This window comes from Pristis pectinata, chromosome 10, assembly GCF_009764475.1.
Source record: "Pristis pectinata isolate sPriPec2 chromosome 10, sPriPec2.1.pri, whole genome shotgun sequence".
Taxonomy (NCBI): Eukaryota; Metazoa; Chordata; class Chondrichthyes; order Rhinopristiformes; family Pristidae; genus Pristis; species Pristis pectinata.
Genome location: NC_067414.1, coordinates 62,820,695 through 62,845,405, shown reverse-complemented (window position 1 = coordinate 62,845,405; position 24,711 = coordinate 62,820,695). Strand labels below are relative to the sequence as shown.

At 37.5% G+C, this 24,711-nt stretch overlaps 1 protein-coding gene across 1 annotated transcript; it reads left to right on the top strand.

The window, feature by feature from the left end:
* Nucleotides 1–1,281: 1,281 nt before the first annotated feature.
* laptm4a (lysosomal protein transmembrane 4 alpha) lies at nucleotides 1,282–19,309 on the top strand. Its single transcript, XM_052025353.1, has 7 exons — nucleotides 1,282–1,454; nucleotides 3,947–4,067; nucleotides 6,166–6,242; nucleotides 6,348–6,470; nucleotides 7,452–7,547; nucleotides 8,839–8,937; nucleotides 18,510–19,309. Exons 1-7 carry the CDS (start codon nucleotides 1,356–1,358, stop codon nucleotides 18,582–18,584), a joined length of 690 nt encoding a protein of 229 aa, XP_051881313.1. The 5' UTR covers nucleotides 1,282–1,355; the 3' UTR covers nucleotides 18,585–19,309.
* The last annotated feature ends 5,402 nt before the right edge of the window (nucleotides 19,310–24,711 follow it).

Below are 24,711 nucleotides of genomic sequence, written 5' to 3'. Positions count from 1 at the left end.
CAAGTTGGGTAAATGTCCACAAGTTGGGTGTCTGTAACCCAGGCAGGACCTGTAATAAGCAGATAATTTAAAAATAACTAGCATTAAAAAATGGTGAGGAAGTTCAAGACTGTATTTCAGCAATGGTAGGAAGGAAATCCTTCTGTTCAAGGCATAATGTGAACTTTTAAGAGGTTTCAGTTGTAACAAAGTATCTAATGGAGAATTTCGTAGCTGTCCCACCCAAGTGAACGGGACATCTCTAAGTAACGATACCGAACTGTTTGGGATTTGTTCTGCCAAACAAATTGTTAAGTTTATTAAATTTCATTTCTCAGCACTGTAAACATGAACATATGTGAACATATGAACTCAAAAACAATTGGGTAGAGTACCATGAATAAGTATGCCCATAATTAGGAATTTCCCCATCTATCACTCCTCACTTGGCTCCACCTATCACCTGCTAGCTCTTGCTCAATCCCTTCTCCTCACCTTTTTATACTGGCTGTCTACCCCCCCCCCCCCCCAACCCCGTCTTTCAGTCCAGGTGAAGGGACTCGACCCCAAACGTCAGCTGTCCATTTCCCTTCATAGATGCTGCCTGACCCACCGAGTTCCTCCAGCGTTTTGTGTGTTGGTTCAAGATTCCAGTATCTACAGTCCCTTGTGTCTCCACGGGTAATTAAATTTTGTTTTTAAACAAACAAAACTTTCAAGAAATAAAGAGAAAATAGTTATCAACATTCAGCAGGTCGGGCAGTATCTTTAGGGAGAGAAACAAGAGTTAAATGTTTCAGGTTGGAGACACGAGAGATGCTGGAACCTGGAGCAACACACACACACACAAAACGCCGGAGGAACTCAGCAGGTCAGGCAGCATCTAAGGAGGGAAATGGACAGCCGAAGGGTCTCGACCCAAACAAGTCGACTGTTTCCCTCCCTGGATGCTGCCCGACCTGCTGAGTTCCTCCAGCATTTTGTGTGTGCTGTTTCAGGTAGGAGACCCTTTGTCAGAACTGAAGAAACAAAGGGGGGGGGGGGAAACAGATAGTTTAAAGGGAATATTTCCAAACAGCATCACTTATCTTTGTGCTAATTTCCACCTGCGCAACATTAAACCCCAACACATTTTGCAACTCCAGCCTCCACCCCACCTCAGTGACGAAAGTGTGACGGGATGAAAATGATTGTGTGTTGCGTCATTAGGCATGCCCCGCCTCCACTGTCATCCTATTGGCCGGATCGTGCGGGTGGCCTTCGTCGCGCTTGGATTGGAGGAGGCGGGCTGGCAATTGGGTGACGTGTATCTGCCCGGGGTCAAGCGGCAGAGACGGTGGGCGGCAGACGGCGGAGTGAGGCGAGCCGACGTAGGGATGACTCTGAAATCGGCTGGCGGTCGCTTCTACAGCACCCGTTGCTGCGTCTTCTGCCATGTTCGCACCGGGACCATCGTCCTCGGGACTTGGTACATGGTGAGTGCGCTGGCGAGGGGGCGGGAAAGAGGCGGCCGGGCGAGCAAACGGCCGACTCGGATCCGGCTCTCGGATCAAGTCCACGGCCGGACCACTGATCAAGTAGGCGGGGCGGCGGCTCCGGCTCCGGCTCCGGCACCTCGGCCTGCGCCCGTTGGAGGTGGACTCGGTGACCAGGTTGAAGGGTAAAAATAAGCGTCACGGTCTTTGGGCGAAGGAATGAAGTGGGGGCAGAAGCAGGATCATCTATATTTCCTCAGTGGCCGTTCCTCCCGTTCTTCCTTACTGTCTCGTCTCTCATCTCTTCTTGGGAGTGGCTAGGGTTTTGTTCCCAGTCTCTCGGCCATCCCTTTTGGGAGATGGCTTCAAAAGTCCGTCGTTTTGCTGTGTACGTGCTTTCAGTTTCTTTCCCTTTCAGGGGGAATGGTTTGGGTATCCCCACGTCTGGGTGAATCAGAATCTGACACTGCTTAGAATCTGTACCTCTCTGAGTATGTCTTAAGACTTTTCCTATCTTCTCCCAGGAGTTGGACCTTTCCCTTGTCTTGAGTCAAGGCCTCTGACTCGATGTTCCTGTTCTATTATGATAAAATTGTGCCTAATTGTGAATTTGGGTAGTCATACGTTCTTGTAATTAAATTTGGAAAAGCCTGGAATTGGCTCTCTTCTGCTTCTGCATTCTTTGTAATGAATTGATGTACCTGAATTCATTTTTTATTTAAACCCAGCTAAAAGTCCTCAGTAAGGAGACCTTCCCATTATGTTTTAAAGAGAGATTCATATCCTGTCTGCATCTTGTTTTTTGTGCCCAGCAGAAATCTGGTGCTTGTTGTTGTGCAAAGAGCAGAGGCAGTCATTTGGTCCTTATTCCTTCTCTGTCATTCAGTAAAATAATGGCTAATTTCTTACCTCAGTGCACTTTCCTGACCTAATCCCATATCCTTTCATTCCAAGAATGCTGGAAAAAAATCCATGTTATGAATATACTTGGAAAATGAGTTTCCACAACTTGCCTTGAGAAAAGAATTTGAAAGATTCACCAATGCTGTGAATGAAGAAATTTATTATTTGTTTTGAGATCGTGACCCCTGATTCTGGACACTCCATCCAAGAGAAATATCAGCTCCACATCTGTCGGGTTCTTAAGAATTTTGTACTTTTCAATCTGATTACTTCATTCTTCTAAAATCGAGAGATTTATAGGCCCAGTCTGCTTAAACTTTTTGTCTATGACAAATATGCCGTTCCATGAATCAGCTTCGTGAAAATTGGCTGCACTCTCTATATCTTGAGCAATCCTTCCTTCATTAGGGAGACCAGACCTGTACACAGCATTCCAGAATTAATTTCACTGGGCATCTCTATAATTGAAGCAAGACATTGCTACTCGTGTTCTCAAATTCCCTTGCAATAAAGACCAATATATTGTTTACCTTAATTGCTTGCTGAGCCAGCATTCAGGCACTGACATATTTTCAACATATTTTGTTTTGCTTTCTTTGATAATGTTTTGAAGTAACAAAAAAATCTATCTTTTGGATATTGAAGGTGTAATACTATAAACCTCTCAATTAACATTTAAATCTCCATTCTGTTCTTATTCTGACAGTAGCACTTGGTTGCCATGGGAAAAGTAATTTCATCTTGCTTTGGTAGGCTGCACTGGCATCAAATAATTTTCCTCTGAACATCATGCCATCCATATTTGGCTATCAGTGTACTGCCTGTCATGTAGGTGGCTATAGATTTGTATCTCAAGCTGGAACTTTATACATTTCATACTAATGCCCTTGGAGAAATTGTCCTAACTTTAAGAACAAAGACTAGATCCACTAAGAGCATTTAAAATGTAAACAATGTATGGAATAAGTATACTGCTCTCAAAAAGAAAGCAGTTAATGAATTGGATATTTGGGGAACCAGATGTGAGGTTTTTATTTACATGTGAATTTAAGCATCAGTAGTTTTTCTGATATTCCTCATGCTATAAAATGTGCATATTCTGTTCCATATCAAGATCTAGGTATCTTTGGAAGCTTGTTCCTTGCAATACGTGAATATTTTTGAATTGATTTGCAAAAGCAGATGTCATTTCACTGTAGTTTTATGGTCTTGGCATTTAAATTTACAATGCAAAGTAATGCCATTTATGTGGGAATTTTGCCAAGGGTAACCACTAATTTATAATAAGCTCCTCCTTGTATTACATTGCCGCTTTGCAGAATCATTTAAGGATGAGATTAAATGCTCACTGCCTTGATGAGGGTTGTATATTTTCCACCCCTTTATGCAAAGTTTTCTGATAGCCTTCATCTTGTTGAAATTGAGACTTCTGTACTTAAATTTAGTTGCTCCATACATTGCTCTTTATGCTGCTGTCTAAATATTACATGAATTAGCTTTATTGATAAATTTTTACTTTTAATGGATACTTGTAAACCAAATATTTTCGGAATCTATTTTTGCACTGCTGTATTTACATTTTTGAATAGGTGGTGAATTTGCTGATGGGCATTTTGTTGACTGTGGCAGTAACTCACCCTGAAACTGTGCCCCCACTGGATATACAGTATGAAGTTATCGGAAACTACTATTCCTCAGATAGAGTAACAGGTATGAAAAATATTAACTATGTTGTTATCTTCCTTTTTATCCATACAAGATGATTAAAAAAATTATGTACATTGCCAAAATCCAATGTATTTTCCTTTTGCTAAACAGTATTGATGGTGATCCTTTCCAGCATTACCAAAGCAATTCTTGTTCTGGGAACTTGTTCTTATCATAGGTAGATATTGCTTTGACATAGAGACAAAACCAAAAGCAAAATATTTATTAACCTGTAGCAGAAGAAAATGTTGATTTTTTGCACCAGGGAAGCTAGTTTCTCTAATTTTTTTAAACACCAATTAAGTTGCTTATCAACTATCAGAATTTAGTTCTTTTGGTGCCAATATCATGTTTGTAAGTGTGTTATAGTCGTATCACCTTCAACCTACATTGGTCTGTTCTGAACCCAATAGTCCAGATCAAATCTGAAGCTTCTGCACAAGGGATGTGTAACTTCCTCTTTTATTGTTGTAACCCTCTTGAGATAAACTGTTTTGACGAGTAAGAACTATTGCAATTTAGAGAACATGATGAGCAGTTTATGTACAGCAAAGTTCTGCAAACAATATAATGATGGTGAGGTATCTGCCTTTATTGTGTGATTGTTTGCATAAGGATGAATACTGGCTTCCCTATGAGGATAGGACCAGACTTCAGTTTAGCATCTCATTTGAATTATGGCACCTCCAACAATGCTTTATCTCTGATACCTGTTAGTGGCTTTCTTTGTGTTCTCATCCCTGAGGTAAAATTTCGGCTCTTGACCATAAGATACATAACAACAGCATAAGTGATTGTGTCCTAAAATTTCAAGAGTTCACACCAGCTCTTTATTTTGCCTCTTTGTCAGACCTCAAGATAAAATAGTTTTCAATATTTTTTGCTATCAATAGCTGTATATACTCCAGACAAAGGATCATGCAGTTACTATCGTAAAGTAAACAGATTCAAGCAGTGATGTGGAATGGTAGAGACACCATGACCTTGATTATGTCAAAGCCACTATTTAGAAAGCCTAATTACTCTGGTGCAATAGAAATGTTTTTCAGCTGGGTAAGTCACCCAGCTAGTATACAATACAATCCCAATGCCATTGATTCTAGTCTGAAACTGATATCTTGCCATTTAAATGTAACTCCCTGGCAAAATTCCTGTGTTGTTTGTATATGCCATATATACACAATAGCAATGGAATCAGTGTATCTATAATGCACACTTCAAAATGTTTCAAAGGCAACATTTATAAAACACAACTGAATTCTTCTGGAGAAGAAAGTGTTAATATTTATTCCTGAAACTCATTATTGATATGCTGCAGGTATTGAGGGTAAACAATTTTGACCAACTATTTTGAGCATTCATTTAATTATTTCAACCAGCTAGATGGATAACTTTGGGGCCAAATCCATTTGGGAAAATACATATTTCTATTGTCTGCACAAACTATTCATTTTGGAAGTTATGCATAGATGTGGAAATATTCAAGTGAATGGATTTCAAGATTTGTGGGGATAGTCACTATTGGTAGATCTTTGAAGTAATTGAGGAGTTACCCCAGGAAAGGGTAGATTTTAAAGTTGGTACTGCTGTTTATACTTGGGATTCTTCTCAGCTTATTCATTTTCCTTTTGAATGAATAACTTTTTAAAACAAAGGAAGGTACAAATCATTACCATAGTCACTCTCAATTAATTTGCTCCCAAATATAGGAAATTAATTACAAGCCTTTCCCAAGATGGTTTTATTGAATATTGCAGTCAGAGCTTAAGAGAATTGTGCAGTAAAAGTCTTTGAGGAGAAATTCTGTTAGTTACTCCATCTGACTTGTTTTTTTTTGTTTCCATAGCTTGCAGCCTTGCTTGAATTTTTTTTGTTGAAATTATCATAACAGTCCTGTTTGAATATTGATATTCCCTTCGATTTGAAATTTTGTTATAGCAATTGAATAATATTTCCATCATGCACGTACAATGCTTAAATTGCAAATCTGGCAGCTTTTCAAATTATTTCCTGCAGACCAGATGTGTTTAATATTTTAAATAAATTCTCTTGTATCATTTCATGAATTTGTTTCATTACACTTAATTTTCTTTTTGTTTAGAAAATGCTTGTGTTGGGTTTACCATCTCTCTTTTGATGTTTACTATCAGTGCCATGTTGGTGTATGGTGCTGTCACTGTAAGTATTCTCATGCTGAGCTTTTTGTCGAAGTAAAAACACTTTATCATTGTGTCTTAATTGCCAATTCTTCTGACTTTCTCTTTACTTTTTCTCTTAATCTAGCATCGTGGAGGATGGCTGATTCCATTCTTCTGTTACTTGTTGTTCAATTTTGCTCTTTCTTGCCTTGTTGCCATCAGTTCTCTCACCTATGTGCCCAGGATCAAGGACTATCTTGACCAGTTGGTAAGCTTGGGAATCTAGTTAAATGTGCATTATTGTTACAATTTACAGCTATTAAGGCAACACCAATACTGGTATTGTCAACTGTATCTATGTTTTAAGTAGTTCTGTCTTACCATGTTTTTTAATGTTGTTTATTATGATTACCAAGCCAAGCAGCCCATATTTAAAGTACAAATTTACTTTTGCTTTGGGAAAATAACATTGTTTTGCTCTAATTAAAATGGGAGATAATGTTAAGTTGTTAGCTTACTTCATAGACTATAAATTGGCCAAAAGCCAGCTTTCACTGCATTACTTGTGTTGTAGACCATTGCCTTCTAAAATGACTTCCTGTTCTATAGATTAATTTTTGCCTGCTTTTTCTTAGTTGATTCAGTGATTTGCGTTATTCTTGTGAATGTTAATGTGGATAGGTTATTTTTAACTATCAAACCCTCCCCCGACCCAAAAAATATTAGTTGTCTAAAAATGAACTGAATCTTATTAACTACAGTTTGCCATCATTGATTTTTGTTTTTGAATTCACACATTCCTCTGACATCATGATACATGCCAGAATAGAAGAGTAGAATCTAAATGTGTACACAGGATATGGTACTCTTCTTCTAGAAAGAGGAATTTTTTATTCCCATCATATTGTATATGCCAACCCCTTCTAAAATTAATTTTTAATTGCATTTGAATGATAGTTTGCATCCCCCTTCGGGGTGTCCCAAAGCACTTCACAGCTAGTAAAGTACTTTTAAAATGTTGTTATAATGAAAGGTGTTTAATTTGACTGCAGGAATATTGTATAAACATAAATTTTGTCCCATCACTGGAAAAAAAAATTTTCATATTGCTCTAGTACGGCTGGGATTGTTTTCTTTGACTGATACACTGTTTTTAATCCACAGTAGCAGTTACAGCTCTAAGTAGAAGTGCCAAAAATGTAAGCTGGTATTTAACCTGCACAGCATCTAATTTTATTATCTTTTACAGCCTGATTTTCCTTACAAGGATGACCTCCTTGCTTTAGACTCGAGTTGTCTTCTGCTGATGGTTCTGCTTTCCTTTACCATTATCATAACTATTAAGGTAAGGCAGTAGAAGCAGAGCCATAGTAAAGAGTTATGTATGTCATATTTCATTAAACATGAATTCAAAACAATTTTCATAATTGATGGAGAACAGATCAAGTTTTAAACAAAGACATTAAATAGCTGCAGCAAAAGAGCTATTAAATACATGCTTTGGAAAAAGATTGTTAGCCTACACTGTTTCACTATTAGTCATTTTATAGATTGGTCTGCCATAATCACAATACATGATCTCGCTCTATAAATGCAGTACTTTATAATATACAATGAAGAAATTTACACAGTTTAACTTGTCACAAAATCTTGTTAAATTAAGAGTGGCATTGTATGCTTTTCAAAATATTTCTTTCATATTTTATGGCCCATCAAATCAATGCCAACTCAGAACATTCATATCAGTCCGGTTTTTCCCCACTTACTCTTCCTTCCCGTGCCCTTTAACACCCACCTCCCTTCCCTGATTCTCTTGCCACCCACCAACACTAGGGATAATTTGCAGTAGCCATTTAACCTAACTGTAACGTCCCTGAAAAGTGGGAGTAAACCAGCGTACCCAGGAGAAGCTCTTGTAGTCATGAGGAGAAGATGTAAATTCCACATACAGCAGTGGTGTTTGGGAATGAACCTGGACCACTGGAGCCATGCAGGAGCATTGCTAACAGCTGTGCCACTGCAGCCTTGTGGACCTGTTTTTTGATGCACTTCGTCAGCTTTGTGTCTACCTGGTGACCTGTCTTCAATCCATTTTCTTCCTTATTACTCCAAAAAAAATAAAATGACTGAAGGAACTGGAAATCTGAAAATAAAAATGCAAAATGTTAGAAATACACTGAAAGGTCATGGAGTGAAATATTAATTCTGTTCCTCTCTCCACAGAAGCTATCTGACTTGCTGAGTATTTCCAGTATTTTCTGTTTTTATTACTACCTCACCATTTCCTTATTACACTGCATTCTCTGGCCATGAGCCATTCCTAGTGCCTGTGTATAGAAAAACATGACTAGTTTTGACATTCATCTACTCCACTGCCTTCAGCGGCTCCAGTATGTGAAAGTCCATTTGACTTCTATCTAAATGGCTTTGAGTTGCATATTTAAAGTTGTATTAATCATTCTCTGCTTATCTGATTTTTTTTTTTGATTTTGAGAAAATTGTATTTAGCTACATCACCTTATTTAGACTTTGGTTCATTATTGATCTGGAAATCTTTGTAAATCTACCTAGATTTAGCTCCATTAAACAGAATGGCTCATGGGCAAACTGCATACATTGACTGTTATGTCTTACAGGCTTACTTCATAAACTGTGTTTGGAACTGCTACAAGTACATCAACAATAGGAACACACCTGAGATAGCTGTGTATCCAGCTTTTGAAACACCTATTCAGGTATGCAAAAACACAGTAACATTGAAGAATGGGAAAAGGTATTAGAGTAGAGCAATTTAATGTTCTTTTCACTTGTGAACTGGCTTTTTGCTAATGATAATGCTTAATTCAGAGGCCAAGAAAGAAGATCATCTTGGTTGTCATGCATGTGGTAGTTATTTTAGAAACCTTAAATGTTGATAGTTTGTGAAATATACTGGAGCTTGTTGCTCTCGTGCTGAGAAAATTTTAAAAAAGTGATTCGATATCTCAGCTGAGATACAGTGCCTCTGAGATGATTTTGTCTTGGTATCTAGACTGTAGGCTAGGAAAGAAGGTCATCAGAATTTCCACTTGGCACATTTTGGGTACATCTGAAATTGTATGTCTCAATTCTAAATTGTGTTCATTGGTTGTTTGAAGCTTGGTTTTGAAAAGGCAGTGATTGTAATTTGTTGGGCTTTTCAAAAATTAGCTTTAAAGCAATGTGGGAGTAAAGGATAGTTATTCACAAGAGTTGGGGTGTTGTTTCACAACTATTGCTACTGTTCATAATTTACATTCATGATTTAGACTTTGGAATCAAGAAAACAATTTCTGAATTTTGCAAATGGTATCAAATTGTGTGTGGATAGTTGGTACTGCAGTAAGTTAGATGTATGTTGATAAATGTAACGAGTAAATAATAGTCAACATTTTTACGATTCCGTGCTCTGATTCAAATTTCAGTCTGTCCTATCTTCTCTACAGAACTTTTTTTGTTGGGTGCATTGCATCCTTCTGGCAAAAATTTTGAAAGTTCAAATCTCTCAAGCTTTCAATCATATTTGCATCTTTTTGAGCTTAAAGTCCTGATTGACTGGATACCAGTGCACTTCAGTTTTTAATCCTTCTTTCCCACCACACCTCAGCTCCAACCTTATCATTGAGTTTGTGTTCATTTGGGCACATCTGATAACAAGTCTTCCTGCCTAGATTGTTTTTATCGGCCACTATTATATCTTGTGAGACAGATGCTGGAATCCGGAGCAGAAACCAAACTGCTAGGAGAATTCGGGTCAGGCAGTATCTGTAGAGGGAAATGGGTAGTCAACATGTGAATTGTTATTTAAAAATACAGTAGCAATTTTGTGTATTACCTATTTAAAATTTAATATACTCAGTAAATGCAGTTTAATTATGAAGTATAGCACACGCTATACTTCATAAAAGTATCATTAAAGCTCAGAAGCGAAGGTTTTGCTGATATTACCTGCATATTATTTGGGATCTTGAATATAATTCCTAATTGCAGCACTTCCTTAAAGCAGGATATGTTCTGGTTTAGAACCAGTCAAGTTTGCTAATCTAGATACGTTTAGGCTTTAGGAACAGTTTTTTTTTCCTTGTCTCCTTGCAAGAACTTTGGATGGCTGTAGATTGCTTATTCTGAAGCCTTCCTCTTTTCTGCTTGTTGGCTTCATTTATTTAACCCAACACCAATTAAATGTGATTGTGAATCCAAGGCATAACATTTTAACTTGGTTAGCTGTTTATACTTGCAGCAGTTTTTGTTGGCCAAATGGAGTGTAATCTGATCAATCATGAAGACTTTTCAATTGTAGAAAAACAACTAGTCAAGTGACATGTTGATCTGAGAATGAAGTTTGTCAATGTTATTTCACAGGAGCATGCTTTTTGGTCCATGATTGTCTTAGGCCTAAATATTGAAAATATAACTAAATAATAGTCTTGATACAATGTAGAAGGAGCTTGCTTTTTAAAAATGGCATTAATATTTTTGTAACTCTTTTCCCTTTGGTCATTAGGTGGCTTTTAAATTAATTTAATTCTGAATAGTTTTGACCATTGTGGGTATGCCAGGTCAATACAATATAGTATGACTTTAATCTGTTGTATGTCATGCATTGAAATATTCACTGTAGCATGTTCAGGATTCTTAAAAAATTAACCTAAGTAATTACTTTACACACCAAATGTTTTTAAAACAAAGTATCAGTGTCAGTATTCTGTTCTAGCATGTTCTGGAGTTGATTTGTAATATTGTTGCTCTTCATCTATATACAGTAGTTCCATCAATGGTTTACTACAGTCTGACTAGGAGTTAGATCATATTTAAGATTGTAGTAATGGCATTGTCTCAAGCAACTATCCTGTTGAGTATTATGCCTTTTGCAATGCCAGATATTCTCCATAACTGTTCATCTGTAGAAGACTGTGGTTCCCTCATTTGCTACTTTGAAATCCAGAAAAAGAGTGGAAGGTGATCATTCTTGATACTGAAAAATAGACTGCCTAAGAAGTTCATTAGCATGGATCTGTGTGACTAGACATGAAGTAAATCCCTCAAGACTCAACTCCTCATTGAATCTTTTCCGATAAATCAATATCTCATAGAATCACAGAGCAATACAGCATGGATACAGGCCCTTCGGCCCAATGAGTCCATGCTGACCACAGTGCCCACCCGGCTAGCCCCAATTTCCTGTGTTCGGCCCATATCCCTCAAGCCCCACTCCTCCATGTACCTATCCAAGTGCTACTTTAATGATACTATTGTACCTGCCTCAAACACTTCCTCTGGCAGCTCGTTCCATATATTTACCACCCTCTGCGTGGGGAAAAAGTTGCCCCTCGGGTCCCTTTTAAATCTTTCCCTTCGCTCTAAATCTATACCCCCTAGCTATGGACTCCTCTAGTCTGGGGAAAAGACTGTTACAGTCCGCCTTGTTTCTGCCTCTCATTTTTATAAGGTCGCCCCTCAATCTCATATGTTCCAAGGAATAATGACTTAGCCTGGCCAACCTCTCCCTACAACTCAGGCCCTCTAGTCCTGGCAACTTCCTCATAAATCTTTTCTGCACTTTTTCCATATCTTTCCTATAACAGCGTGACCAAAACTGTACACAGTACTCCAAGTGTGGCCTCACTAACATCTTGTACAACTGCAACATACTGTTCTAACCCCTATACTCAGTGTCCTGACTGATGAAGGCCAGTGTGCGAAACACCTTTTTCATCACCCTGTCTACCTGTGACACTGCTTTCAACGAACTATGCACTTGTACTCCTAGGTTCCTCTGTTCCATTGCACTCCCTTGTGCCCTACCGTTCATAGTACAAGTCCTACACTGGTTTGACTTTCCAAAATGCATCACCTCACACTTAACTGTATTGAAATCCATTTGCCACTTCTTAGCCCACTTCCCTAACTGATCAAGATCCCCCTGTAATCTACGATAACCTTCACTATCAACAATACCTCCTAATTTTATGTCATCTGCAAACTTACTGATCAAGGCTTGTGCACTCGCATCCAAGTCATCTGCACAAATAACAAGGGTACCAACACCGACCCTTAATGGCACACCAGTAATCACCAGCCTCCATTCCAAGAAACAACCTTCAACCACCCTCTGCTTCCTACCTCTGAACCAATTTTGAATCTACCTAACTAGCTCTCCCAGGATTCAATGGGACCTAACCTTCCAGACCAGCCTACCATGCTGCACCTTGTCGAAGGCCTTGCTAAAGTCCAAATAGACAACATCCACTACCCTACCCTCATCTACCTTTTTGGTTACCTCTTCAAAAAAAATTCTAAAAGATTTGTTAAACACAACTTTCCATACACAAGGCCATGCTGACTCTGAATCAGATTGTTGGTAGATACCAAATGTTGGTAGATCCTGTCCCTCAGAATTCCCTCCAGTAACTTTCCCCACTACTGATGTCAGGCTGACTGGCCTGTAGTTCTCTGGCTTGTCCTTGCTACCCTTCTTAAATAACAGAACAATATTAGCTACCTTCCATTAGCTATTTCATCAGTGGTTAAAGATGAAGCAGATATCTCTACAAGGGCCTCTGCAGTTTCATCTCTAGCCTCACTCAGTCTGAGGATGCACTCAGTCAGGCCCTGGCGATTTATCCACCTAATGCGCTGTAAAGCTGCAAGTACCTCCTCCCTGATAATGTGAATTTCCTCCAAAACGTCTCCACTAGTTTCCCTTTATCTTTTGGGCAACCATGATTTTCTCCTCAGTAAACACAGGAGAAATATTTATTTAAAAAATCCCACCCATCTCCTGTGGCCTGAGACATAGGCAGCCCTGCTGATCTCCAAGGGGACCTACTCTCTCCCTAGCCACCCTTTTACTCTTTATATAGGTATAGAACCTCTTGGAATTTTCCTTAACCTTACCTGCCATATCCATTTCATACCCTCTTTGCCCTTCTGATTTCCCTCTAAGAATATTCTTAATCTTTTTATAGTCATCAAGGGATTCATTTGTCCCTGACCTCCTAAACCCAATGTATGCTTCCTTTTATTTATTAACCAGAGCTTCAATATCCCTCATTAGCCAAGGTTCCCTAAATTTACCAATGATCACCCTAACAGGAAAATGCTGCTCCTGGACTCTTGATATCACACTCTTAAATATCTCCCACTTGCTATTCGTTTTTCTTCAAACAGGCTAGCCCAATCAACCTCTGCTAGATCCTACCAAATTCCCCCAAAATTATCCCTGCTCCAGTTTAGTACCATAACTTGTGGACTAGTCCTATCCTTTTCCATCACTATCTTAAAACTAATAGTGATACTAATGGTATCTTTTGAAAACATGATGATGGTTTGTCTAGTGGTAAAAATCTGAAATTGAAAATAGAAAATCTGGAAATATTTAGGTTGGGTAACATCTGTGGGGGGAAGAAATTAAGGTCAAGGACCTGACAGAACTAATGTTTGACATTAACAAGTTTTAGTTTATAGAGAAAAAGGTAATGAATAAAAGGGTACTTTTACGATGTGATGGAAAGCAAGATAGCAAATGGAGTATAATGTGGGAAAATAATGAATTCTACACTTTGGCAGGAAAAAATTAAAATGAATAGCATCTTGTCCAGATCATTGGAGATATCAGAGCTCTGGGATGCAAGCCCTGGTGCATGATTTGCAGAGGGCTTGTCTGAAGGTACAGCTAAGAAAGCTACATAATGTTTTGTTCATTGCAAGGGAAACTGAATACAAAAATTTGCCCATCTACCCTAATCCCATCTATCTGCATTAGGTCCTTTTTATCCTTTTATTCAAGTGCCTGTTTAAATGCTGCTTAAAGGTAGTGATTATACCTAATTATACCTCTGCCTCTGGCAGTGAATTTCAGACATCAATTACTCTGCTTAAAAATAAATAAAACTTCTCAAATCTTTTAGTTTTAAGATTCCTTTCTCTTTTTCTCATTTTTGATACCACCTCCATGGGGAAAAAAAAATTGATTTTATCTCCTGTCTATACCTTTTATTTCATATACCTCCTATCAGGTTTCCCTTGGGCTCCTTCGCTCCAGAGAAAACAAACCCAGCCTATTCAGTCTTTCTCCATAACTAAAGTCCTCCAATCCAGGCGGCAAAATGGTGCATCTGCTCTGCATCCACTCCAGCCCACAACCACTTCTTCCTAATGGTGCAGCGTCCAGAACTGCACACACTCTAAGTGTGGTCTTACTAGTGTTATATAAAGTTGCAATATAACATTCCAACTTTTTTTATATCCTATACCCTGACCTATGAAGGCAAGCATGCCATATGCCACCTTCCACCACCATCTTCTGCCTCCAATCACCAAGCCAATTTTGGACTCTAAGCCAGCTTGTCTTGGATTCTATGTGTCTTAATCTTCTGAGACCTTGTTGAATGCCTTCCTAAAGTCCACATGGACAACATCTACCTTGTTGCCTTCATCAATCATCTTAGTTGCCTCCTCAAAAATAAAATCTGACTAGTACAACAGGATTTCCCTTGCACTAAGCTATGCTGACTCTCTCTGATCAGCCCCTGCCTTTCCAAATGTACGTAAGTTAGCCCTTGGGATATTCCCCAGTAATTCCTCTCCCACTGATGTGAGGTTTACCAGCCTGTAGTTTCCTGGCTACCCTTTAACAAAAAGTGGTAGCTGTCCTCCAACCTTCCAGTACTTTGCCTATGGCTTACAAAAATGCAAAATAAATTCCATCAGGGCCCCAGTTATTTCCTCTCTTGCTTCCCATAGCATCCTGGGATAGATTTTCCCCATTCCTGGCGATTTATCCTTGTGCATTCCATGACATCTAACACTTCTCTCCTTAATACTGAGGTGCTCCAGACTATCAATGTACTCCTCCCTGAATCCACTATCTTCCACATCCTTCTCCTTGGTGAATACAGATAATTATCTTTTCCACATCCCCTAGTTCCACACACAGATTACCCCTTTCTTCCCTGGCTCCTGATATAGAATGTCTTGAGACCTGATTATATTTGTATGTCCATGCCATCTCAAAACAGCTATGCAACTTCTTCTTACTTTCCAACTCTTGGTCTAGACATGTAAGTCAGATTTTGCCTATTTTTAAATGTGATTAGGATTTCAGCCTCTCCCATGCTATCGGGTGGAGTTCTACATGTATGCCATTCTCTGGGTGAAAAGAATTTGCATGCCCCACCACTCCAGTCTTCCCTCCAATTACTATGCCTTTTTGCTTATGGCCCCCTCCAAGGAATATGCATCCTCCTTACCATATTTTCCTTTTTTTTGCATCATTTGTGCCTTCCCTGTATTTGGAAGAAAACAAACATAACTCTTCCACAAAACTGAAATTCTCCAGTTCTGAGAATGCACTTGTAATATTTTTCTGTACATTCTTTAATGAGGGAAAATGGTTTATGCTGTGTTGGCTAATTCTTTTTATATATCTATATAGATGTCCAAGTTCCCCTGTATGTTTCAGCTTACTCTTCTTTCTTTTTCAATCTTTTTATTAGTTTTCAAATTAATACAGATTAATACATGTAATACAAAGAGATCAGAAGAACAATCATGACATGGATAATCATAAAGAACAATAAAGTATATAAAAAAAACTGTAGATCCAATGATCTGTTAGTGAATGAATATAATATAAAAGAAAGATTTATTATAAAATATAAAAAGAAAAAATCCCCAAAACAATAAGAAAAATTATAAACAATATATCAAACCAAACTAAGCTAAAGAAGAAAAAAATTCCAAAAAAGAAAGCTGGACTATAATTCCTCAATAGAAACAGAGCAATATTATGTCGTCAACTCTGTTCCTCTAAATTGAAAGGTTATTATAAGGGGATCTATATCGTGTGAAAATATTGAATAAATGGACTCCAAACTTACTCAAATTTAAGCAAAGGATCGACAGTACCACTCCTTGTTTTTTTCCCAAGTTTAAACATGATACAGTTTGAGAGAACCATTGAAAAGTAGTAGGGGGTATTGGATCCTTTCATTTAAGCAAAATGGATCATTTGGCCATTAATGTAACACAGGCAATCATACGGTTAGCGGAGGCAGATAGATGGCCAGATTCTATCCTTGGTAAACCAAAAATTGCAGTGATAGGATGAGGTTGTAAATCAATCTTCAATACATTTGAAATAATGTTGAAAATATCCTTCCAATATTTTTCCAAAAGAGGGCAGGACCAAAACATGTCAAAGAAGCCACATTCGATTTACATCTGTCACATATAGGATTTGTATGTTGATAAAAACGAGCTAGCTTATCTTTTGACATATGGGTCCTGTGAACTACCTTAAACTGTATCAAAGAATGTCTGGCACAAGTTGAAGATGTATTAACTAAATGAAGAATTTTCTTCCAAGTGTCTGTAGGTATAGACGTCTGGAGTTCACTTTCCCATTCATTCTTAATTTTGTCCAGTGGTTCTAAACGAATTTTCATAATTAAATCATAAATTATTGCTACCAAGCCCTTCTGATGAGGTTTAAAACCAAAAATTTTTTCCGTAATTTCAGTTTTGTAAGGTGTGGGGAAAAGAGGGTATAGTAGCTTTTTAAGAATTAAAAAAAATTCTAATTTGCAAATATCGAAAAAAGTGTGATCAAGGCAAATTGTATTTGTTAGACAATTGTTCAAAAGATGAAAAACAGTTATCAATGAGTAAATCACGAAAACATACTATTCCCTTCCTTATGGAAAAAGCTGAGTCAACTCTGGATGGATGAAAGAAAAAAATTAGATTGAATGGGACTTGATAGATTAAATTTATTCAATCCAAAAAATTTACGAAATTCAAACCATATTCATATTGTATGTTTAACAATTGGGTTAATCATATGTTTACTTTATTTGGTAAGTGCAAAAGGGAGTGGAGCTCCTAAAATAGAAACTAATGAAAATTCAAGTACTGATTGGGACTCAAGGTGTACCCATTTGGGGTATTGAATTACATCTGAATCTTGTATCAAAAAAATTAAATATCTGATATTAATTGCGCAACAATATAATCTAAAGTTAGGCAAGGCCATACCTTCATCCTTTTTTAGTTTTTATAAATATTTCTTACTCAGCCTTGGGTTTTTATTCTGCCAAATATATGAAAGAATTTTAGAGTCAATAGTGTCAAAAAACGATTTCGGAACAAAAGTTGGAATCGCTTGAAATAAATATAAAAATTCTGGTAAAATAGTCATCTTAACCGCATTAATTCGGCCTACCAATGATAGAGACAGTGGGGACCATTTAGTAAGTAATTGTTTAACATGGTTAGTTAAAGGCAGTAGATTAGCTTTAAATAAGTCCTTGTGTCTCTCAGTAATTTTAACACCTAAATACATAAAATAGTCAGTTACCAATCTAAAAGGTAATTGGCTATAAATTGGGATTTGCATATTTAATGGAAAAAGATCACTTTTATTAAAATTTAATCTACAGCCAGAAAAAACACTAAACTGACCTAAAATAGTGATAGTACTGCGGGGATAGATTCCTCCGGATTAGAAATATAAAGTGACAGGTCATCTGCGTAAAGAGAGATCTTCTGTTCACGAGTAATACCACATATATTTGAAGAATCCTGAAGTGCAATAGCCAAAGGTTCTAAAGCAATATCAAATAATAAAGGGCTTAACGGGCAGCCTTGTCTAGTACCTCAAAAGCCTAAACAAAGGAGATCTTTGATTATTAGTAAGTATTGAAGCCATGGGTGCATAATAAATCATTTTAATCGCAGATATAAATTTAGGACTAAAATTGAATTTTTGAAGTGTACTGAATAGATATTCCCATTCGACTCTGTCAAACACCTTTTCAGCATCTAGTGAAACAACACATTCTGGAATTTGAGATGAAGGGGTATATATAATATTCATTAATCTCCTAATGTTAATATTGTAGATAATGAGCTTATTCTTTATTCCTCATTTATTCTCCCCAAATGTACCACCTTACACTTGTTTAATTTCATTTTCATCCACCTAATTAAAAAATGTATTAAGTTTCCCTGGATTGTTCAATGCTGTGGCTTCTTGGGCAAAGACATGACACTGGTAGTATCATTGATTTTCAGATATTAGAGGCTCTGTTACAGTACCTTTTTACTTGTGTCTAAGAGGGTGAAGTGTCTTCTCGATGAACCATAGCTTGATGTGTTTGAAATCCCTTCTTAACTAAGATTCAGTACTCTTTGCTGTGGTGCAATTACTAAATTAAATGTACTTTTAGATTTTTTTTGTTGAAATGGTACAGCTGATATTTGTTTTGACAATGGTCTGTCTTTTCAGTATGTGCTGCCAACCTATGAAATGGCTGTGAAGATGCCAGAGAAGGAACCTCCACCTCCATACATGCCTGCTTGAACACAATGTAAATCAAAAGCAAAATGAGCATTTTTCTTAAATTTGAACCTGATAATCTTGCATTTAAGCTTTGAAACTTTGTAAGAGCAATACTGTTTTGAGTAAGCCCTTGAGTATCTAGGAGAATATATTTTGTATGTAAACATGATTAAAACTAAACCTTGAATATTGAAATTTTTTAAACTATTTCATAATTAGTTGTGTTTTTTTTGATCCTTCTACTTCAGGCCAAGATTTTCATTTGAATTACCCTTCATTAAAAATTACCTGGGAACAATTTTAGATTTACCTTGTAACATTGAGTGGCAAGTTGATTGCTTTAAGGAATGTTGAGGACCAAGCTTGTCATCAATTTGAAACTTAACCATTTGAACTGGATGCACAAAGTTTTTTTGCTGGGAGATGGTGCAGAGCTTTAAATTACAATACTTGGTTTCTACCACTAGAGGTTCTAAGTGATCCATTATTGATGCAACCTCCAGAGACAGAAATCATGTACTGCACAGAATATTTCCACTGATCCATCCAAGTTTCTGTGGGCTATAGGTTTCAACAGTTGGTGAATTGTCTATTTGCAGTATGGAAATGTACTGTTGAATATATGGATCAAATGTACTCATGCACTTGTCTGTGCTTTTCTCAATTTGTTTTAAGATTCCTTTCGGTATAATTTGGATCCTTTTTAAGTGTGAGAAAATAAAGACATTGCTGTTTTCTGCATTGTATACCTGAAAGTCTAAGCAGTTTCATTTCAATGGTTGAATGGCTTTGTTTTTTGATTTACGACAATAATGTTTCAATTTATGATGTAATTACGTTTCACTTTAAACTGACGAGTTGATTTATGGAACTGATTATATTTCAATGTACCCAATGAACAGGTTGATTATGGAATAAAACTTAATTTGATATGCATGGGCCCTTTCTTGACCCAACCTGGTAGAAAGTATTTGGGTCGGGAAGAAGGTACTCCCAAACAGATTATGAAAGTGATAAACCAATTCTGATTTATTAGTTGCATTACATTTTACCATGTATTCTAGTTGAACCTCTTCATTTTGATCTACAAGAACTTTCATTATCTTATGCCTTCAACCTCACAGTACAAATCTGAACCTGTGTTTGGGTTAAAACAAAATGATACTCAGTGCCATCACAACTTAACATTTGATCAGAGGTTTTAAAGGAGAATAATAGAAGCAAAGAAGGTTGGGAAGGATGTTCCAGACTTGGGGCCTAGTGGTGAAATAAAGGAAACTTGGGAAATGCATAAGAGGAAGGTGTATTGGGAAGCAAAGCTCTCCTGGGGCACAGAAGTAGGGAGGAGTAAGCCCATGGAGGGATTTGAACACCAAGGATATTTATTTTTAGTGTGGAGCAGTGGTGTCTGAGGAGCCAGTATACCTCAATGAACAAAAGTGATTCGATGAATGGGGCTTGGATTGTATTGTTAAGGCAGCAGTTTGTGGAGGATGGGGGATAGTTACTGTATCTGATCACATTTTTAGTTCATTCTCTTGCTATTTCAAAATCTCAGCTCTAGTAAATGTTCTTTGCAACCATTGACATATCTCATTATCATTAAAGTTCTGTTTTCCACCTTAGGGCTGTCACTTCTGCGGATCTGCTTCATGACATAAATATTTCTGTGGGCTCTGAGAATGTTACAGTAAACTTTTCCATGGAGTTGTACAGCATGCAAACAGGCCATTTGGCTCTCAGTCTGCAGCATCCATTTGCACCAATCCAAGACTAATCCTGTTTTATTCATCCTACATTCCCACTAATACAAGGTTCTACCACTTGCCTGCACACCAGCAGAAGTTTACAGTGGGCAATTAACCAACCAATTAACATGTCTTTTGAGATGTGGAGGTAACTGAAGCACTTGGGAGAATCCCACGTGGTCACAGGAGAATCTGCAGACTCCACACAAACAGTACTGGTGGTCAGGAATTAACCTGGATCGCTGGAGGTGTCAGCCGGGAGCTCTGCTAGTTAGGTATAATCTCTCTGTTGCTCCCTAATTGTCTATTGTGTTTTATGAGTGATGAGGTGGAAAATTCCAACCCAATACAGTTTCCAAAAGCTGCACTAAGGCCATAAGGACAGCTAGTGTGGAATCTAGAAAGTTAAACTCTGTTGCTGATGAAGGTCTGTAGGCAGGTGGTACTTAGGTCAGCATACTACTGAATCATAAAAGGACATCAGGGATGACCTTGTATATTTATATTCCAGAGGAAAACATAACTCTAGTTTAAAAGCAAAATACTGCAGAAGTTCAGAATCTGAAATATAAACAGGTGCTGGAAATATTCAGGAGGTGGTGCAATAATTCATAGTGGGAAAACTAACACTTTGAGTAATAACTTTCCATAAAAATTTTTAAAAGGAGTTGAGTAAGTACAGAAAAATGGAGTTGTGATGTTGGAAGAAAAGAGTGATAGTTTTGAAATGAAAAGGCAATGCTAACGGGGCAAGAAAAGAGGCAAAATGTAAGTCCAGTGGAGCTGTAAATGAAGGCAACAACAATCATAATATGTCAAGCTACTTTTTCAAGCTTGTTGGTTGAGGTAAAAGTATCTAATTATAAAATGTTTAAAATACTGGAAGAACAGCAACTCCACATTGAATGCAATACTAAATTTCTAGTATAAAAGAAAAGATGCAGATAATTTCACTTGCATTGCAAGTTCTAAATTTAAAACACAAAATACTTGAAATTACAGGTGACCGCTGCGTTACGGAAGTTCAGCTAACAGAAATTTGCCTTACGGAATTCACAAATCACTACCAAAAAAATGTGAGATACAGGATAAAAATTAGCTCTTAAGGAATTGATGCAAATAAAATGAACACCTATACTTGTAATGTCCCAGTAATAATCAAACTGATCCCATTGTCTGTAAATATTGCAGGCTGCCAGTTCACAGCAGGTAGCCACTTAAGAGATTTGTTTTGGAAACAGACAAGGCAATCTCTTCTATTTAATTAAAAGAACAACCCTTTTTCTTGTATGTTCAATTTGGATTCCCTGTGAATTGTTTAAATTGGAATTGTTCAAGACTCTTTAGTAAACTGCTGAAATAAGCATATGTTTGTAAGTGAAAATGTGAACTCCACTTGAATCCCATAGGAATTCGTCTGCACTTGTGACATGAGATTCAATGGGAAATGGGGGTTCGCATTACTGAAAATCATGATGTGGGCAGTTTTCTAGGAATGCAACCCGCACCTGCACCCCCACCCCATAACAAGGGCTGCCTGTATTGGACTGATTGTGTCCTCAAATGAAAAGTTCTAATTTTCCTAAGAAACCCTGTATCCTAAGAATATTTTTGAATTGTTGCTGATCTTGTCTGATATGGATGATGCTGTATACCATAGGTCAGAGATATATGAAAGACTGAAATTGTGAGACTCAATGGTTTTGAGTTGATTGGCACATGCTAAGCTAAGGGGGTGTCTCGATGGCTTTCATATTTGATCTCTGTAACTTTAGTAGAAGAACCATGGAACCCTAATACCCAGTTGACTCAGCTATGATGACCTTCAATCTATGTAGATTTCTGTTGCCTTCACTAATTAATGATCAGGAACAGGAACCCTGGGCTAATTTCCACTCTATCTCAAGGCACAAAATCCATTGCAGTATCCCAACTTCCAACTGTCTGAAAGAACCCAAAGTTGAACATACTGGAAGTTAAACCTGGAAACTTTTAAATCTATGGCTGAGCCACATACTACTGTGCAAGCAAGGCCAATAGAATATGTGAAATAATGCAATTTTCCTCTTGGAAGATTCAAGTAGGTGAGCTGACACCTATGATAAAGTTATTTCTTTGTAGCATTGGAGGGAACAAGCTTGGCATTATGTATTTTAAGAGTTTTTGGAAGTTATGGGGTAAAACAATGTACATTTGCTGTCATTTGATAGCCTTAATTTGGATATTTTTCCCTGTGGAATGTCGTTATTGCTTTATAGTTCAAACCTTGCATTTTTTTTAATAATTCTTTTCATTTCACAGGAAGACAAAGCCTATTCATCTTCCCAGTGTGCCCATATGTGGTGGAACCTCCTGAGCAGTTTGTATACTTTCACTGGACGTTGAATTGGTCATGGATTTAGATCTTCAGTCCTTTTTTGATGAAATATTTGTTTCAGGTGATTGAAGAGGAAGAATACATTAAAAGCTGACAGAATTCCTCACTTGATTTGTCAGTTCTAATCTCTGAAATCATTTCACTCCACAAATGTTTGAGGAAGGAACATTCCTCAAAGGAAGAGTACTTAAATACTGTGAGAACTGATTGGAGTGACTTCTGATTTTTTTCCCCTTGTGTTCTTATAAAGGAGTGGCTCTTCCATGCTGATCCACAATCCCTGGTATCAAGAATCACATTATGAAGGATCTAGGCTAAAAAAGCAACTTGTTCATGTTCAAATACAAAATAGCCCTTTATTTCATCTTTAAAATATAATGGTCCAGTGTGCACGTGTGTTTTCAGCAACATCTCAGAGAGCAACACCATTACATTATAGGGGCTCATTTCTCTGGAAAAGGAGTCAAGATGTGACATAACAGAGGTCTCTAAATTCATCAAGAGGATTGATAAGTGTATTTTGGGAGAGGGCAAGAAATGGTAATAAATAAGGTCACTAATTATCCAGCAAGAAATTCATCAGGAACTGCTTTACCCAGAGAGGGGTTGGCAATGATACTGCTGCCATTAGTGGTTGAGATGATTTGGCTACATCTAAAGGAGAGCTAAAGAGATAATGAGTGAGAAAAAAGGGATATACAGAAGAAAGGATACTTGTGCAAAGTATTTGGGGCCAAATAGCCTGTTTCTATTTTAAGTAATATATGAATCTGTTTATGCCACTATCTTACACTGTAGCTTTGCAACTGCTACCCTAAACCACATTCAAACATGAAGTTCATTAATCTATCCCAAAACTTGGGGAGTAGATTTTGGGGAACGGGGGCAATGTGTGGATTCACAAATCACAGAGCTACATGTTGCACATGATTTACTGCGAAGGAATTTAGGATTTCTTAAAAGCAGAAGCATGATTTATGTAGTAAGATTACCCTGCTCAGATATGGGTTAAAATACCAATCTGGGTCTTTTATTCATATTGATTGTTAAGCACATCACTGTCTAAAGAGGTATAATCAGTTTCAAATAAAGGAATATTTTATTTTAACTCCTGCCATTCATTGATCCTTGGATGGAGCACTGCATATTTTCCATTAATTCTCCTGTCAGAAGGGGAAGGCACCCAGGAAGTAAAAGAATTTAAAAGATTGAATCCTCTGAACCTCACGATAATTTATAAAGGGAATACTGATAGAAGTGACAAGGCTGTATGTACCCAAATTATCATGATGAAGACTACTGATAATGATATCTGGATTGATCAGGTGTAATATTGTATTAAAGTGATACCATGTTTTCAATTGTCGGATGCATGTTATGCACTGTAACTGTCTAAAGGTGCATGATTGTAGATGAGCTATGGGGAAAACGTAATCTGAAGTTAATGAAAGTTAAAATTGAAATATTGCATTATCATTGGTTGTTTAAATATCATTGGATTTACACCATGACCCCAAGTTAAACTTCACTTACATCATTCCTGCTTCCCTGAACCCCCTCACAAATGTACAGCAGTTTCAATGACTGTTTTCCAACCTGCCCCAGGATTTGCAACTAACTCCATCCAGGATGTCAATCGGAAGTAGTTAAGTTTCTTGCATAAGCTCAGTGGGTAAATGAAAGTGGGACGAATCATTATATGATGTGTGTATGTTAAATATAAGGCACAGGTGAGTTTTGATACATTGAATTTTTTTTTGGACATGAAGAGACTGAGACTTTGATACAAGTGTTTGTTGGTTGTGCAAACTGAATTGAGGGGTTTCTGTCACCATCTGTCAAGGAGTGTTGGCCACTCTCTGTATTAGTGGTGCAGGAATCATTTCTCCCATCAACTTTCTAATCCTGTATGCAAATATCTGGGGGCTCTGGCTCTGAAGTGTTCAACTCAGTCTACAAATTTTCAGCCAATGACTTGCCTGAAGAATTAAATTTGCCTTTTAAAGGGATATTGCACCCTTTT

Coding starts and splice junctions, on each gene's coding strand:
- laptm4a (XM_052025353.1), top strand. CDS start 1,356: ATGACTCTGAAATCGGCTGGCGGTCGCTTCTACAGCACCCGTTGCTGC. Junction 4,068..6,165: donor TTCCTCAGATAGAGTAACAG/GTATGAAAAATA, acceptor CTTTTTGTTTAG/AAAATGCTTGTGTTGGGTTT. Junction 6,471..7,451: donor AGGACTATCTTGACCAGTTG/GTAAGCTTGGGA, acceptor TATCTTTTACAG/CCTGATTTTCCTTACAAGGA.